The 17732-nt window shown below is 37.6% G+C and overlaps 4 protein-coding genes and 1 non-coding gene across 5 annotated transcripts; 1 reads left to right on the forward strand and 4 right to left on the reverse strand.

The window, feature by feature from the left end:
* Nucleotides 1-32: 32 nt before the first annotated feature.
* Nucleotides 33-2202, reverse strand: LOC103340412 (Tetratricopeptide repeat (TPR)-like superfamily protein). The gene is made up of 4 exons (XM_008243832.2): nucleotides 1878-2202; nucleotides 1556-1768; nucleotides 1304-1459; nucleotides 33-1210 (listed from the first exon to the last, which is right to left on the reverse strand). Exons 1-4 carry the CDS (start codon nucleotides 2043-2045, stop codon nucleotides 278-280), a joined length of 1470 nt encoding a protein of 489 aa, XP_008242054.1. The 5' UTR covers nucleotides 2046-2202; the 3' UTR covers nucleotides 33-277.
* A 2036-nt stretch (nucleotides 2203-4238) lies between these two features.
* Nucleotides 4239-6018, reverse strand: LOC103340414 (uncharacterized). Its single transcript, XM_008243835.3, has 3 exons — nucleotides 5863-6018; nucleotides 4671-4784; nucleotides 4239-4539 (listed from the first exon to the last, which is right to left on the reverse strand). Exons 1-3 carry the CDS (start codon nucleotides 5878-5880, stop codon nucleotides 4402-4404), a joined length of 270 nt encoding a protein of 89 aa, XP_008242057.1. The 5' UTR covers nucleotides 5881-6018; the 3' UTR covers nucleotides 4239-4401.
* Nucleotides 6019-6030: 12 nt separating this feature from the next.
* Nucleotides 6031-6104, forward strand: TRNAI-AAU (transfer RNA isoleucine (anticodon AAU)). The gene has a single exon. It is a non-coding gene; the product is annotated as a tRNA-Ile (tRNA).
* Nucleotides 6105-6657: 553 nt separating this feature from the next.
* Nucleotides 6658-8605, reverse strand: PAD2 (proteasome alpha subunit D2). Its single transcript, XM_008243836.3, has 3 exons — nucleotides 8322-8605; nucleotides 7189-7603; nucleotides 6658-7047 (listed from the first exon to the last, which is right to left on the reverse strand). The coding sequence occupies exons 1-3, from the start codon at nucleotides 8492-8494 to the stop codon at nucleotides 6886-6888; spliced, it is 750 nt and encodes a 249-aa protein (XP_008242058.1). The 5' UTR covers nucleotides 8495-8605; the 3' UTR covers nucleotides 6658-6885.
* A 1010-nt stretch (nucleotides 8606-9615) lies between these two features.
* Nucleotides 9616-15509, reverse strand: HK1 (histidine kinase 1). Its single transcript, XM_089043244.1, is given in 15 exon segments — nucleotides 9616-10016; nucleotides 10320-10496; nucleotides 10498-11018; nucleotides 11021-11471; nucleotides 11580-11720; nucleotides 11826-11868; nucleotides 12129-12198; nucleotides 12304-12489; nucleotides 12585-12674; nucleotides 12750-12876; nucleotides 13044-13203; nucleotides 13334-13581; nucleotides 13681-14475; nucleotides 14574-14816; nucleotides 15087-15509. Coding segments are annotated over 15 exon segments (3723 nt in total). The 5' UTR covers nucleotides 15342-15509; the 3' UTR covers nucleotides 9616-9800.
* Between the last annotated feature and the right edge of the window lie 2223 nt (nucleotides 15510-17732).

The raw sequence follows: 17732 nt of genomic DNA on the forward strand, positions 1-17732 counted from the left end.
AAAAATGATTTCACACTTGACAGTATTGAGAGTTGTAGAAAAAGAGCCGTTATTATTATTATTGTTCTGTTAAAGATTGGCCCTGTTTACAATTTGCAAGGCATACATAGAATCTCTACCCGTACAACTTCAACTACATACTCTACTCTCTCCCAGAAGATAAGATAAAGAAAGGAGAACAAGTTCATCTCCAGCCTAAAAAAACTATGCAATTCTTCAAATTAAATGAGTTTAAAGGTAAATGATTAATATAGAAGACTAATTAGATTAAATTAGTTCAGGCCCTTGGACTCAAAGAGAGAGTAATATCTTGAAAAACCCTCAGCCTCTTTTCAATCTTCTTCGGAAAGATCCCGGAACTGTTGCTGGTACCAGTCACCTTCCCAGTTTCATTAGTTGGGTCAATAACCGCAGAGATGATAGCTTCTTCAAAGTCCTTGTTGTCGGGCAACAAATTTGTTAACTCGTCCCCTGTTTCTTCAGATGTAAGAGAGAGCCTTCTTCTGGTCTTGTTCTCTGGTACACCCAATTCCACAGTAGGCTTTGTGATCTCAGCCGTATCGGTCACTCTCATTGAATTGGCAGCATTTCCAGACCTTGTTCTCTTAAGGGTCTCAGCAATTTGATTGTTAGTTGGGGCTGGCATGAACTTTGCGTAGTAGGGCTGTGCAGCAACATTTAGTGAGTTTCCAAAAGGAGGAGGGGCTTGAGGAACTTGCTTTATACTTTTATGCTGGGGAAGCCCCATCTGGTTTGTGAATATGTTTATGTTTGAATTGATATTCTCATCAGCAAACTCATCTTGGTGAGTTTTAACAGAATCTGTTGTTCCTGGCAAGCTGCTATGGTGGTGGTCTCTGCAAGGCTGAGGCTGCCAAATCGATGAAGACCCAAGGAAGGCATCGAAAAGCCTGCTTTGCTCAACCCGGTCCCCGCCCTTGTTCATCATCTCAGACTCAAGATCCTTGAGCATCTGCTGAGCCCTTTCGTAGGCTTTGAGATGGGAATCAGTTCCTCTTGGACCATCTGCAACTGCGGGTTTAACACGGCGAAGATTTTCTTTAGCCTCAGAAATTCTTCCTTGCTTCATTAGACAAATCCCAAGGTTGCACATCTTGTTATTATCTGGTGCAATTGTTAGAGCACGCCTATAAGCATCTTCAGCTTCAATGTAGTTGTTCTGCTGCATTAAAGCCCACCCCAAGTTCCCCTGAAAACACAAACACAGAATTAGTCTCACTGTTGTCACTAATTTTGAAGTGAAATAACAAATATTTGGTTTTCGTTTGCATCGAAATCTTACCAGTAATCTAGTGGCTTCTTGTTCCACAGAGACTTGAAATTTCTTCCCCTGAGATCTGGCAGTTTTGGTGCGCTTTCCATTGAAGGCCATCCCTTGTTGAATCAAGTACAACTTGTGCCTCAAAAGTGCTATTTGGTCATCCAATCTCCCACATCTCTATAGAAAAAAAAAAATTCGCCCAAATTATCAGTAACTGCTTGTTAGTCTCATATCATAATTAGAATTTACGAATATTTTGGGGGGTTTTCATACCTTGTAAAGATCCAAAAGAATGTTGTCAAGAGATTCTTGGGCTTGATCCGAACACCGGTGTCTCAGTGACTTGATGGCTTCAATGGCTTCTTCAGCCCGGTTCTGTTGCTTCATCACAATAGCCATGTCTTTCAAAGCACTGTCCACTCTGTCCCCAGAATTAATGGCAGCCCAAAATAGTGGGATCGCCTTTTCTGGATCCTTATCCACCAACTATTGGAAAACAAAAAGCACCCATCAATTAGAACATGAACCAAAACAAGAAAAAAGAACAATTTCCAGATTTCTGATCCAAATTTTAAAAAGAACCCAGAAGATTTACCTGAACATTCTTGGCTCTAACATAAGGAGTGTCGCCTACTGGGACTTTGTGAGTCACATGAAACGACTCAGACCGGGTCCTCGAAACTCCAAGAGGCTTGGCTGGTGAGGAAGGGGCAGACTTGGTGGGTCTGAAACCAGGCGGAGCATTCCACATATCTTGCAACATCTTTGAATTTGAATGATATATAGCAGAAGTGAGATCTAAAGATGAAGAAGATATACGGAAGGCTTTTTAGATGAAGAAGAGAAGTCTCAGAGGAGAGAGAAGAAGAATGGGGAAGGAGGGTGAGAGAGAGGGGCAGAGAGAATGAAAGAAACGGTGTGGTTTCGTGGGGGGTAATATGAGAAATTATAGAGATTTGAATTTTTTGACCGTTGGGTGTTACCGTTCGACAAACTAGCCGTTGCGGGTGTTTTTCTATATTGTAGCGGAAAATGAAGTATGCGCGTATCTGCGCCGTTGTCCAAGTTTTGCTAATTATTATTAATTTCCAATTTCTATATTCGATGCTACATACCATACATACAAGATTTACATAAAAAAATAATTATTGACAATTTTGAACGAATATCCCCTTTTAATTACATATTCAAATTCAAGAACATATGTGATTATTTTTAAATTAAATTCTACCCTAGGTTCAAAATGCCCAAGGAGATATAAACGTCCAATTATACGGATGGAGAAATATTAAGTTAAAAGTTCATTTCTTATACAAGGAAGTGTTATATGGTCCGACGATAGATATATTATGTTATAAAGATGTTAAGTTGTATTAATAATGCTCAAGTGCTAACTCATTAGTAATTTAATAAGTTCAGTTGAATTATTAGTGTCGTATTATTTGGCTAACCGATTATCACTTAAGTGCTTTTGTAGATCATTAATTGAGTATATTCTTATTTGATTATGCAGTGTAACAGTCCCGCTCACCTAAAAACTTAAAAATAAGGTATTGTGAGGGCCTCTTTAATACATGCCATTGGATTAATCAAATGACACATATGATATAGTAATTTAAACCCTCACTCATGCTCCTTACCTTACCCAAACTCTTTTAATTATTTATTTTAATTAGTCTAACCCAATAAATAAATAAAAATTAGGGTTACACGTTCAAACCCAGGCCCTTCTTCCCCTCAGCCATCTTCATCCTCTTACTCTCTCGTTATTCTCCCTCAGCCATCTCCGTACCATCATCCTCTTTGCAGGAATGATTGTAGATAGAGGTCTTGGATTGATTGAAAACTACCAAGAACTTATGACAGCGTGGCAATTATCTTCATTTGTGGCAAAACGAGAAGCACTAGCAGGAAAAAAAAAAACTGAAGAATCAAGTTGAGAGGTTAAAGAACTCCCTTGGTGCATTGATGACATGTTAATGCCATATATATACCTCGTTGCCCGAAGACTAGTCGCTGGTACTGGCTAAGGGTGTGGGAGTTCGCATCTATGGTCAATCAATAGGTCCGTTTTGACCTTCTTTTCCGTCCCGGGTTGGACCAGATATTAAAACCAGGGCTTTTAATGGATATCTGAAAACCTTTTCTGGCTTGTTAGGCTTTGGAATCCACGACCTGTGCATCTCCGAGAACTGAAAGCGAAGAAAGCTTAACGCAAGCGACATAGGTAATCAAGCAGCAATCGAGAGCCGCCATCTTTGGACTTGAGGCCATCATATTTATTTGCAAAATATTTAAGAAATTTATTGAATTTAATATTCTGACTCACGAAGATATTTTGGTTGTCAGTGGAATGAGAAGAAGGCAGGGAATCGCTTGCGTGAATTTCTTCATCTTTCCTAAACTTAGAACGACACAAGGAAGAGAGAGAGAGAGAGAGAGAGAGAGAGAGGGGATAATGAGAAGATAGTTGGGATGAATGAAGACAAATGAATGCGTATCCCTAGGTTAGATAGAAAGGGAATGAAGATGCTGAGAGGAAGAGCGAGAGAAGGGATGAGGGAAGAAGATGGCTGGGGTGGAAGACAAATTGAACGTTTATCCTGATTTTTATTTTATTTATTGGGATAGAATAAACTACTAATTATATGCGTCATCGGATTAATCCAATGACCGGTATTAAAGAGGGACGTCACAGGACTCATTTTTAGGTCATTAGATTAACGAGACTGTAATTTGCATTAAAAAACTTTGCATAATGGGCCCACACAAACAATCACACTAAGGTGATGGGCCATAATATTGGTCCGATAGATGGGTTGTCTGAGTTGCCCCAGACCTTTGCCCGATCAATTTTTACCAAACTAACGCATAAATTTGTGTCCAAAAATTCAAGTAATCATAGAGACAACAACATTAGCGAACAGAGAAAGAGAGAAGCAAGATCTACCCCAAGTTATGATCACAAGCATAGGTAAAATTCTGCTATATCACAAAGTAAAATGAGAACATTACATACATAAAGGGAATGGGAAACCAGGGTGAGGCGAGGTGAGGCGAGGCAGCAATACAAGACAGATAACCTTGAATATCAAATAAATAACCGCCACTACTTCAAACTATAGCGCCCGATCCCGAAAACTGTCTGTTTTATCAAGTCTAGCTGTACCCGAGCTTGATGATTCGCCCATTGCATCAGGAGAAGCTGCTCTCTGGGCTGAATCTTTCTTCAGAGAAGTTGGTATACCTGAAATCTCCTGAAGAATGAAAGAAGTAATCACCAGAGGCAAATATAAGTTAACATGTCTATACACAAGGCAAGAATCCTACAGGCTACATCTATTCTCTCATCAGATAGAACAATATAAAACAATCAATTCCTGATTACCTTCATTAGATGCAACCTCAAGTCACAAGGTCGAACTTGATTTCCAATGCACGCCATCACAAATTTTGAATAGTTAAACAATACATCAGCAGCAGCTTGCTTTTTCTCATCAATCTATATATAAATAAAGCCAGAAAAAAACAAATTAAAGTCGTTTCGGCAATTAAGAAGCATCTCATCAAACTTGCAACACCAAACACCAGCTGATCCAAAACATACACAAAGACATTTAAATACTAAATAAACCTCTATCCGCCTGAAGCACACAAATGATTTAAGTCATATGAACTTGAGAAGGTACCAAGGGTTCAGTCACCTAATTTAGTATCTCTATCAGCAAAACCAACGAGAAGTGAAACGTATCATAGAACAAAACACCTGTTCATGGAGCTCCAAAACACGATCATAAGCATAATCTGATGTTAACCTCAACAAATTTCTTCTGCCATTCACTTTATCTGTGCATGATGATAATGGAGTACCATCACTCCCCATTGGAACAAGGGGCACACAGTTAACACTAGACTGACAAACAAAGGAAAAGCTATCACTTCCTATTTTCGTTTTGCCTTTTGCTTTCTACAATTGTTACCCACAACAATTCAATCATGCATTATTATTATTACTTTTTTTTTTTGCTTTTTACAGAACATAAAATATGCAAACGTGATTTATCGTCCAAAATCCACAGATCACTGGAACATGAATTTTAAAACCTTATGTGCCCAGAAAATTCCAATTGGGGACATCCCCTATTCTTAATCTTCCAATACGCAAATTCTAACACAGAGTTCATAAAATTGATTGACCATCTAAACAAACACACCAAAACTTCCAATTTCTGAAATCCAGCTACAAGTTTTCACTACACAAAGGTCGCAATGATTCAAAATCTAACACCAACCACGCCTACAATCCATAAAATTTCCAAAAGCCAACGTAAAACAAAAAAAACTAAATAGATTAAGAACATGTAAACTTGCGAAAAATCAAATTTTGATGAGGTGGTTGTGGTTGGATTTGGGTGTTGTTTCGAGGGTTAGCCAAAGAGAGAACAGATGAAGGTCGTGTTTTGGTTTTGGTTTAGAGACGGTGCAGGTGTCGATGGTATCAGAATTGAAACGAAATTTAATTTCTTCTAAATTAAGGAAAAAAAGAAGAAGAATTGAAGTTCAAGTTTTGAAAACTGTACCTCGTAATCTTCTTTCATGGCGGAAACTCTGCGTCTATGTTTTTTTTTCCAATATCGGGGAAGAAAAAAGAGAGAAGAGAAGTAGGAAGAACCGCCACGGAAGGCATGAACAGAGTTAGATAAATAAAATACGATTGAAAAAAAAAATAACGAACGAAAGAGCAAATCGGCCTATTAGCTCAGCTGGTTAGAGCGTCGTGCTAATAACGCGAAGGTCGCAGGTTCGAGACCTGCATGGGCCAATTTTTTGAGTAAATTTTCTTTTTTGGCTTTTGTTATATTATATTGTTGAGTACTTGTGGGCCCTAAGTTCGCGGGTCAACTAAAACTAAACCTAATAAATTTTTTCGGCCTGATCTGAGATTGGAAGCCATTTAGAAAATATTTTTTGTTATCTCGACCAACGAAGCATTGACACGTAAGATAACTTTTTCGCGTGTCGTTGTTTTATTGTAGAAATAACAAAACATTGCTATCCCTATTATAAGTTTGTTTTTCTGCATTTATAGTGGGTAAGTTGTAAATTTTGGTCTTACAAAGAGAGATCAAACGCAAAGGTGAAAACAGGATTTACCAACTTGGAGAATAAGGCACTATAGACAAGATCAAATCTGGATCCGATCACTCTTTACAGAACCATTTCCTCCAAGTGAGTTTTAAGCCATTAATTGGAGGAAAGCTGCCAAATTTGGAGGACACCCAAATTAAGTTGGGTGTAGCAAATGGTAGAATAAACTAGATTGTTGAATCTTCATAAAATCCCCGAATTAATCATCACAAATTAAAAGACAATGATTCTAACAGTCTCAATTAAAACTTAATTAAGCAAATCCCAATCCATTTGAAAATATAAGCAGTAATAACTAGCAGTTTTGAAGCTCATGAGCATACTAAATGCTGATGACAGTGATCAGTTTAAGCCACAGCAAGTGCAAAGTACAACTCCGAAAGAACAGCAAGGTGGAGGACATGAACCAGAGCTAGTAAAATAAACTTGCAAAATGAAAATAGGATGATACAAGATCATGTTTCCCTAGGAGGGCCCTTCTTTGCCGCCTCAGCAGCGGCTTTCTCTGCTTCTATCTCAGCAACAATAGCATCAATTTCAGCTTCTTCAAGTTGCCGCAGACCATGATCCTTAGTCATCACAGCCACCTCTATGTTTTTTCCCCCACTTTCAACAACCTACAAATGAAATTTTACACAATTTGAAAGTTTGGCTTCTAAAGAACAATATGTAAATGTTCAGCATACAATAACACAAGAACAAATGAGATGCTAAGGCCTCAAGCAAAACATCTAAACTCACAAGCACAAACAACATACCTCAAGCAAAGCACGGATTGCAAGCTTTATGGTTTCTTGCCCAGAAGTTTCTTTGAAGTTCTTCTCCAGAAATTCCCTTATCGAATTGGAGTTTCTTCCAGTTGCATTAGCTTTCCATGCTGAAAAAGTCCCAGAAGGATCTGTCTGGTATAGTGATGGTGAACCCGTGTATGGATCAAAACCAACAATCAAAGTTGAAAGACCAAATGGTCTCACACCACCACTTTGTGTGTACTTTTGCTGAAGACCAGCAATGTAACGCGTTATATACTCAACTGTTACTGGATCCTCAACAGTAAGCCTGTGGCTTTGACATTCAATCCTCGCCTTGTTTATCAAAACACGAGCATCTGCTTTGAGCCCAGCACAGGCTAGAGCAATGTGATTATCCAGGTTCACGATCTTCCTCACTGATCTGCACAGCAGAAGCAACAAAATGGTTAGAAGACAGTCAAAAGCAGGACCTCTCTTTCTGTTCCTTGAGAAGCACTAGATTCTATTATGAATTATAAGGAGAAGAAAAACTTATAAAGTTAAAAGGCTATTGATTTAAGACTTGAATTGCATCCTAATTCCTAAATGAGTAACTGATATGTGGTTGGGAGTCCTGTCAAAGATAAAAGCTTGGAATACTTGAAAAGTGTTATTATACGCTCGTCTCAAGGCCAATGTAACAAAAATATAAGGTCTATCATAATTCATATCTTAGAGGATGCAGAGTGCACAATAATAATACAGTCTTCTGAAAAATTCTTCCCCATTTTCATAATAGTTTTCATTTGATTAGGACTTCAAAGTCTGATTACCAAAATTCTGAATAAAAGGGAGAAACAAGACTTCATAAACGAATAAATAAACTATCTATTTTTTACACTGGGATTTCCAAGGTAAAATTAACATCATGTTTGTTTAAAATAGCAAGGACCCAATTAACATCTTACATTTCCTTATTTCAATTTCGTTACAAATGCAGAAGCATCAATCAACCGATTGCAGAAATCGAAAGCAAAATTAGAAATCGATGTCGTATAAAAACCCTAACCGTAAACCCAACCTCATTTTCAATCTGTTAGATCAAAGCACAGAAAATCATTGTTTGAGAGAGAGAGAGAGAGAGAGAGAGAGAGATGGACCTGGAGTCCTGGAGCTTGGCAGTGGACTTCTTTTCGACGCCGAGAACGATGGTGTCGGTGCCACGTACGCCGACGGCGGCGTTACCCTTGCGCACAGCTTCGAGTGCGTATTCGACTTGAAAGAGATGACCATCTGGAGAAAACACCGTTATGGCTCTGTCGTACCTCGCCATCGTTCCACTGTCTTCTTCCTCTTTCTCTTCTGCTTCTTCTGATCTAGTAGTATTTGTGAGAGCAGGTCTTTTTGCTTTTACAACTTTGCAGTGACAAATTATATTTTGCAATTCTCAACTTAGGCAACAAGTCACTTGTTAATTTTATTTTCGCACTATGGGCAAAATGGTCATATAAGATTTTTGCTCTTGCTTATTTGGCTTATATTGTATTTATTTTTGGGGCTAAGTAAAAGCCTCTTTCAAATTAAGGGTTCGTTTGGTAGTGATTGAATATCAGAGGTCGAGGAGATGAAAACATAGATCGAAAGGACGAAATCAGAGGGTTCTAGGAAAAGGTTTACTCAACATTCAAATCTAAATTTTAAAGAATTACATGGGGGTATTTATAGCAAACTAAAACATAGACATAATATGATAAAAATTCATTGCTTAAACAGAAATCCTAACCCAAATAAAATACGAAGCTTAAAACTAGAAATTTGGATATTTGGAAAAGTAGAAATCCTACTAGAATTTGGAAAACTAGAGAATCTAGGAAACAAACAAATATATTAGGAAACTAATAAATTTAGGTCTTACGTGTCCTGCATCATTTTCGGTCATTTTTCAGTTGATTATTATTTGTTTTTTGTACAAGATATTGTTAAAATTATTCTAAATTATAGAGAAGATGATTGTGCTTGCATAACCACAAATAGTACGCAAGTCTGTTTTGTCTTTTTTGGGGGTAATTTTTATTGTACAAGTTTTTATGGGATTATAAGTTTCGTTTTTCTAATTTTGTCCTTTATAACATCTGTTCATGAAGGATTAGCAGCCTATCTCATGTCTATGCCGAAAGGAACTTTGCTTGGCCAGACTTGGGTTATTATCTTCGGACTAATTAGGCTGCACAATGTTCTTTGCTCCCCTCCTCAAGGTCAGGATGTTCTCTTTGAAAGACATGATTGGGGCTTCTAGGCCTTGGTTGATTTGTTTGTAGTTTCTTTCCTTTTTTGTGGGATTTAGAAAAAATAAAATAAAAAACAACTTTGCTTTCCACACATCAGAGCCAACCTTTATATTTCTTCCCATAAGAACCGCATCAAGGAACCAAGAAAGCAAAACACAAGAAGAAATTGGGAAAATTGGAAAATTGGATCATGTGACCTTTTGGTCTGCACAACTTAAGAGGAAAATTGGATATACATATCTAATGTACAGGTTATGTTGTATTTTCCGAAGCACCATTAATTTCACATTAGGAAGCTCTCTAAGCAATTTGCTTGCTTACATCTGATTTGCCTGAAATTGAGCTTGAAAGTTAGGCTGTCACTTTAGTGAGTGAAAGAATGGTAGACACCATCAACTTGTAGTCAATAGGCTTTGTTAGATAAGCATCCATGCCCACCTTCAAGCATTTGGCTTCATCTGATGACATTGCATGGGCTGTTAGAGCAACAATTGGAATGTGTAAACCAGTCCCTTCTTCTGATTTCCTGATTGCTTTTGTTGCCTCATAACCATCCATCTTTGGCATCTGATTCAAGCAAACACACAAGTTCAAACAGGCCGGATTTGTATCTCGCAATTTATACTTATCCAAGGTCAATCTGAACTCTAAATCCTAGATATTCTGTTTGACACTAATCCAGTTAAGCTCAATCCACAAGTTTGGATTAAACAAATTGAGTTCCAGACAAGTTGATTGCAACTGACAGTCATAGGGGTTTCATTAGTTTTAAGTAAGTTTTATATCCTTCAACATGAATAATTTAATGATCAAAGACAGATTTAAAAGCTTCAGAAAAATATGAACTATCTTCTGAGCTATGATTCTTACCTGACAATCCATTAGAACCAAGTCAAACGGACGGGGGACCCAACTTTTGTTTTCTGCATTTGTATCTCTATCCTTCAAGCGAAGCTCCCTTCCACAGTCTTCTGCAGTGAGCATACAGTTTAGAGCATCAACTGCCTGCAGTCCATCAGCTACAGCAATTACTGTAGCCCCCAATTTTTTCTAGCATTATTGTTGCAACTCTCTGCAGCACTGGTGTGTCTTCTGCAAGCAGTATGCGTAGGCCTTCGAGAGATTTCTGTTGATTCACAGCTCTATGTGAGTTACCATGCTCTTTAAGTCCGTTGGCAATCAAATGCTGTTCTTCAAATCTGGAATTTCCACATTGAGATTTATGTTCTGCATCTTCCAGGTCACATAAGTTGGACCTTTTCTGATATGACTCTTCTTTCCTTGAATTTTTTTCTTCTGAGCATACATTTGTCAGTTCAACTAAGCAGCTGTTAACCGTCTGGTATTGTGAGGAACTAGGTTTTGTGTTCCTGTCTCTTTGGTTTTCTTCAATATGAAGTGCATTTTTGGAATTGGTGTTATTCTTTTCACATATATCAGAATCATCAGAGCTGGCAACATCAAACTGAGTAGAATCAATCTCAAGGCATTCATGCAATTCACCTTCTTTTGTGGTACTTCTCAAACCATTTGCAGTTCTCCTCTCTGTTTCAAGGTTTCTCTCTTTATGACATCTTCCAAAATCTGAACCATCTTTGCCTTGTATAGAGGTTTGTTAACCATCAACACGTACCCTTTTCTCCGGAGCTCCATCTTTATGGCGTTGGAGGTATCATGATTCAGCATCCATGCAAACTTTGCTTTCCCGGAGTACTTGTCAAGGAAGTTAAGCTGTTCCTTCCATATATCTGTGCTCAAGTCCAGCAGCCCTATATCGACAACCATGATGAAAGCTGGGTTCCTTATGTCATATACGCTTCGAATTTCACCTCTCAAAGAGTCACTTAGTGAATACTGTGTTTCAAAGCTGTTACTATGACCTGAATTCCTGCTTTGAAAGAGTTCTCGAAGAATTTGTGTCAGTTCATTCCACTCAGATGTTGCCAAAGTGAACACTCCATTTTTACGCAACCACTGGGACGTAATCAATCTACCCATGCTGCCATGTAGTGCAAGTAGCACCTGCATTCACATTCAAAAATCGTAAGCAGATAAGAAACCAAATACAAGAAACTTACCAGTTTCTACTTTCTAATAACCTGAAACCCCAATGAAAGCAACTTAACTTACCACTACATTGTGCTTTGCTAAATCTACTTGACAAAGTTGCTCTGTGCCATCTGCAGGCGTATTGATAACCAAGTATAATTGCATTAAAGTTCCAGGCCCATCCTTCTTTACAACCTTGATTTCTCCACCCATCTTGTTAACCTGTCACCACCAGTACAATTGTTCGAGTGTAAAAAAGGAGATTCAAAGAAGGAGATTTTCTTTGACAAGCATGACTATTCTATATACTTGAGAAACTGAACTCACCAATGTCCGTACGATGCACAATCCAAGTCCAGTGCCACCATGCCTGAAAAAGATAACACACTTAAACATGCCTGCAAATAAATTATTCTAATCTAAACCACAGAAGGTAGGCCTAGTCCGAAATGATTAAGCTCTTTCTTGAGCAAACCAAAGTCAAGCATATGCTACATTGGTATGCATATGGTCTGGTGGGTGAAATTGCTCACAGTCTGAGTTGCACTGCTTCTGAAACATCTGTCATCTCAAAATTTAATAAAACTCATCACCTAATTGTGGTCAGTAGAAATTGTTTGATTTACTTACGTTCGAGTTGTTGAGGGATCAGCTTGCTCAAAGCTTTCAAAGACAGACTCCCATTTACCAGGATCAATTCCTGCATAATATTGGAAAAAGATAAATGGTACAAGTTATCATGGATTAAAACGGTTTTTTGTGTGAGTGTGTGCTTGAAATGAGCTAACTTTTCATAGGTGCGTACCACAGCCAGTGTCATCAACTTCAAACCAAAGAATCATTTTGTCGTCTTTTTTTGGGGCCTTCTTTACATGGTTCCCTTGCTTCAGCTTTGCCTTATGAGAAGGCCGCAAATTTTTCTGATCGAAAGGGATTCTCCTGCTATCACCAGAAGTGTTCTCACATGATCCTCTGAGTATAACATGGCCCGCTGGAAACATTTGCCAAATTTAACCAATCAAATATAACACAAAATTGTTTTTGAAACAGATCTTGTCAAGTCATCAGCATGGAAGTTGTACTTACATGTAGTGAACTTGATAGAATTGCTGATTAGATTAGCAAATATTTGAACAACTCTTGCAGAATCTCCTCGAACTAATTTTGGCATGTCATCTGAAAAACAGATCGATCAAAAAATATTTGCTTCAAGTTAATCAGTTCCTTTCCACAATGAAATTAAAGTCATACCAGAGAGATCTAAAACAGTCTCCACATTGTGGTTAATGCACTGCACAGAGAACATATCAAAGAGCCCCTCAAGTTCTCTTCCCAAGTCAAACTCGGCTTCTTCCAACACCAGTTTTCCAGATTCAACCTGTAATTCATATTTCAAAATTGATTTTCTGAGTCAGAAATGTTCATAACATTTTTGTCAAAAATGGAAAATTAAACAGGAATGTATTTTCTTTCATGTTCACTAGTCAATAAATTTCTTTTGGCTGAATGGCTCAAAATAAGATAATCAGCCTCTTTATATATCACCTTGCTGAGATCCAGTATGTTGTTAAGAAGCCGAAGTAGAGCCGTTGAGCATTTCCTAATCTGAGTGACTGTGGAATATTGTTCATTTGTAAGGCAATCATCACTGATAAGAATGTCCAGCAGCCCAATCACTGCAGCCATTGGTGTCCTCAGTTCATGGCTGCAATGCAACAAAGTAAAACACAATAAAGGGTTAATTTTAAGTCTCTCATGGGTTAGTTGTGGAGAGATTTAAACATGATTATGTCATATTAATATACAATTAGTAGCTCCAAATTATGATAACCTACCTCATATTTGCTAGAAATTGGCTTTTGTAGTTGCTAGAGGCCTCTGCCCTTCTTCTTGCATCAAGATGACTTATCAGCTCTGCCCTGAGTTTCATTTCCTTTGATACTCCATTTGTCAGTATGAAAATGCAAATACATCCAGTGACCAAGATACAAAATGATGCAGAAATCAGTATAACCAATGTTTTGAAGGCTCTCTCATCTACCTTCCCCATTATATATTTTCTTGGGATGATAATAACCCCTACCTGCACAAAGCTTAGCTTAATTTAGTTTTTTGTTAGGTGTTAATTTGATTAGTTTAGTTTCTTTCTGTCAAATAATATATGTTCAAGATCAAGACTTACCAGAGGGAGTCTCTTCAATTTTAGAAAAAACGAGTCGATGTAGTATTGCTGGTGTCCAAGCCTGGCATTCTCAACATGAACCTCATGACTAGGAGGGAACTCATTGCCATAGGCTCTCTGTAACCACTCCGCTCCAGTTCGAATGATGTGATCCTCAGAATCGACAGCCATCATAAGCTTAGGCCCTTCTGTTGAATTCCTTAAAAGAGGAGCATTTGTAGAAGTAGCAAGCAAGTAACCTTCTTGAGACGTTAAGTAAATATGTCCACTGTGAAACTCAACCAGTTCTTTCATCAGCTGCCCAACACTATATAGAGCTGTAGTAACACCCACAACAGCCACTATGCTTTTATTTGAAGGGTCAGAAACTGCCAGTGCTGCTGAGAGCAGTGGTGAATCTGAGTACTTGCTCACCGCCACGTGCCACGTGGCCACACCATCTGGTACTTGTGAAAGCCCTGCTATATTGATCAGATCATCTGGCTGGATTTGGCTTGCTTTTCCTATCTTCTCACCCGTGACAGGATTGAGGGGTTCGCGGTACCATTTTGCAGAAATGTTGCCGTGTATGGTTTGATCATTCCACTCCTGATGTGTTGACATCATATTAGCATCGAAAGCTCCACTGATTGAATAGTTTGCAAGATCAGAGTAGATGTAGTATGTGTTGTTGCTCCTGTGATCTCTATGAAATGCCTGGACAAAACCATTTCTGTAGTTGATAGTAATTGCATTGAGAGCTTTACGACTCGCAAACATTGCCCATGTCACAGCCCTCATCGATTCGTATAGCTGCTAAGAGTAGAAAAGTATCAAATAAAGAAAATTGCAAAATGGTCTCAACTCAATCATATATGACATTACAAGAACAGGACAATGGCATAACAATCAACCTCAACTTGTTCTGCTTGAGTAGTAGGCTTGCTGTACCGTTTGATTACATACTCCGACAGCTTAACCTGTGCTGCTGTTATTTCGGCTGTAGAATTCAAGATGTTCCACATCCGTAAAACGGGACGCTGCAGAAGTTCATAACGTAGCCCGTATGCCAAGTTGCTCAGTGATTTTGCTGTGTAGATCCTTGTGAAATGCCAAGTCAGTATGGTCAATAGCCCAATTAAAATGGCTAGCATAACCTGCACACAAAAACCATCAATATAAGGCAATGCATGAATTAGCAAAAGTGATATCTTTTTTATTTTTTATTTTTATTTTTTACAAATACACATGTTAATATTCACTTTGAAGAACAGGGTTTTTTCAATGACTGAGACAAGAGATAAAAAGAACAATGCACAGACAAAGTCACCACCAAGCTTACTATTTTAAGTACATGTTCTGACAGCCCAATTCAACCTTTATATCTTCATCGACATGATGAAATTCTACAAAAAAATTATACTAACCATGATAGCAAGCCGGGCCACGAAGACGCTGTAGTATGAGGAGAGGCAATGAGCGTTTGCATACTGAAACTGGTCTCTTTCAACATCCCTATGGAAGATTCTTCTACCCTGAGGAATTGTACAGTTTTTTCTCCAAGGTGTAGCAAAACCTGAAATCTTATCAAACACCTTTCTTAAAGGAGTTCCCATTGGTGTGCTTCTACTTGGTGAACATTCAGAACTATCAAAAAGGCCTTCCTCTGCTTGCTTTGCCATAACAAGCCTTGTAACTAAAAAGTATGCATTAGCAACAATAGAAACTTGTGTTTATGTTTGAGAGAGAGAGAGAGAGAGAGAGAGAGAGGGTTGTTGGGTGGAGGTGTGTTTATACTGCTTTCTTGTGTCATTTCCCACTTTTTGAAGGCAAGAGGCACATCTGGTTATTGCAATGGCTGTGAGTGGGGGGTTGTGGTTTTTTTATTCCTCATCATCCACAGCATCAATTCAATGCCACATCTCTGAACTCCTTTTCCAAATTGTTGCTTTGCCAAATTCCACCTCTGTGTCCCTGGTGTGGTTTTGGATTTTATACACAGTTGTTTAAGACACTAGTACTACCAGACATAGAAGTGTATATTGGTACAGCCATTACAGCTATTTGAGAATTACATGAGGTGGGTTAGCCAGGGCCCACACCCCTCATGCCCTTGTAAAGCAACCGTATCAACTGGTACTTAAACACATTAATTTGAGTTTTAATCAGCTGGGTGTTAATTCTTGTTAATGAATCTCCATAAAGCAAATCAAGTTTGTGTGAAAATACTTGATCTATGGCGCTACCAATAAACTTTGCAAAATTTAAACAAAATCCGTGTGAGTAAAAGGTGCAAGTGGCTTGTAGTTCAATTCTATATCTTCAGTGTTCGTTCTCCCTCTCCTATTATCGCTTGTAAAAAGACAAAAGAAAAAAAATGAAAGGTACATAGAGGTGGCTTCCCTAACTCACTCACCCTAGGATGTATGCCAATGGGTGAAAGTTGGAAACTGAGGACAATTTCACTGAAGATGGAAGTGGTCCTAGAATGAGCCTCTTCTAGAGTTTCATAAGGAGATTCTCGGATGAAGGATTTTTCTATTTTGTCAACTGTCATGATGTGTTTTTATTTAGTCGGTAGGTTGAAATGATACTGAATAAAAAGCCTATGGACCATATGCTGCAAGAGTCAAAGTCCTAAATTAACTCCTTTTTCTTTTTGCTTTTCTTCATTTTGTTCATAAAACGATAATTAATCACTCCCTACACCTTGGACTCAAATTTTCACTAAATAAGTCAATCATCATTTGTTTTTTTATTTTTAAAATATATATTTTTAAAAATTTAAATAATAGAGAATTAGACAAAATACAACTAATGAATGACACAAAACGGACTCGAACCTGACTTGCCTACTGAAATAAAGGCACTAAATAATCATCATTTGGTTTAGCGATATTTAGTTTCTATTTCGATGACTGTAACCACATCAACATGGCAAACCCCGTTTGATTCGCAAAAAGGATTTCAAATTGTAATCTAGTGATTATAATTCTGATTATTAGGTGAGATTAAGATGTTTGTAACCCAACTTTTTAGGGGATAAGTTAAGAACAATATCTCAGCAGTCGTAAGTTTTTGGGGCAAGTTGGGGTACCTGCTGAGTGCTGATAACATTCCTTTTTAATTACGATAAGACTAAGATGATGAAGGCGGCTTAATTAACTAAGTAATTAATTAAGTAATTAATTAATTGATTGGAACTAATTAATACAAACATAATATGGGCGTGCAAATGGATTTTGACTTTGCACGGTTCATCCTCTAGAACACTGGTTTTGTGATCCACCTCACTACCCATGATGATCTTTTGCTAATATCTGACAAATTAACATAATTTTTTTTTGTTATAAACTAACATCTATATATAGAGCAAAACGCAAAGAATGATGAAACATTTAAAATACCAAAAAATGCCATTGGTTAATTCAAACATTAAGAATTGAAATTTTACACTTTTACTCCAACCATATATTTGATTGGCTAAAAGGATAACCTACTCAAAAAAGTAAGAAACAATATCATTATCTATTTTCCATTTTGTAGTTTGTTCACACTAAAAAAACCATATAGCGCAAATGACTTATTAGTATAGTAGTTTGAAGTAATTGTTCCCTCCAAGGTTTTGGATTCGATCTTAGTATCAGTGTAATGTATGAGAGTTTAGTATATTATTATCGCTCATCTCAATAGAAAAAATCCTTATAAAAAATACTAGATAGTGGCTCATCCTCTTTCTCTAGAGATATTGATAAATGATTTGTTTTTTCATACTTGGAGTTACAGCTGTTTCCTTCTGTGCATGACAAGTGAAAGATAACAATTAATCTATATTTTCTCTTCATTTATTTACTTTGTTGATTTTTACCTTTACACAAAAGAAAAGGTATAGATTTCGGAGTATACACAAGTGAATGGCCTGCTGACCAATTTAGAGTTACGTTATGGCATCCAGCTCGAAGATCATTTGATATATATGTATCCTACTTGGAAAAACATGCAGGTAAAAAGTTGAAAAGATTAGAATTAACCTATTTCTACCATGATTTGAATCTCAATGAAATCTACTGCGA

Source organism: Prunus mume, linkage group LG8, assembly GCF_029339155.1.
Source record: "Prunus mume cultivar Tortuosa linkage group LG8, ASM2933915v1, whole genome shotgun sequence".
Lineage (NCBI taxonomy): Eukaryota > Viridiplantae > Streptophyta > Magnoliopsida > Rosales > Rosaceae > Prunus > Prunus mume.

What these genes read in the sequence shown, in the direction of transcription:
- LOC103340412 (XM_008243832.2), bottom strand. Translation starts at nt 2,045, where the DNA reads ATGTTGCAAGATATGTGGAATGCTCCGCCTGGTTTCAGACCCACCAAG. An exon ending in TTAGAGCCAAGAATGTTCAG is followed by an intron (nt 1,769 to 1,877) that starts GTAAATCTTCTG and finishes GTTTTCCAATAG; the next exon opens with TTGGTGGATAAGGATCCAGA. An exon ending in AAGAAGCCACTAGATTACTG is followed by an intron (nt 1,211 to 1,303) that starts GTAAGATTTCGA and finishes TTGTGTTTTCAG; the next exon opens with GGGAACTTGGGGTGGGCTTT.
- LOC103340414 (XM_008243835.3), bottom strand. An exon ending in TGAGGTTGCATCTAATGAAG is followed by an intron (nt 4,540 to 4,670) that starts GTAATCAGGAAT and finishes TTCATTCTTCAG; the next exon opens with GAGATTTCAGGTATACCAAC.
- PAD2 (XM_008243836.3), bottom strand. Translation starts at nt 8,494, where the DNA reads ATGGCGAGGTACGACAGAGCCATAACGGTGTTTTCTCCAGATGGTCAT. An exon ending in GCCAAGCTCCAGGACTCCAG is followed by an intron (nt 7,604 to 8,321) that starts GTCCATCTCTCT and finishes TCTGCTGTGCAG; the next exon opens with ATCAGTGAGGAAGATCGTGA. An exon ending in CAATCCGTGCTTTGCTTGAG is followed by an intron (nt 7,048 to 7,188) that starts GTATGTTGTTTG and finishes TTTCATTTGTAG; the next exon opens with GTTGTTGAAAGTGGGGGAAA.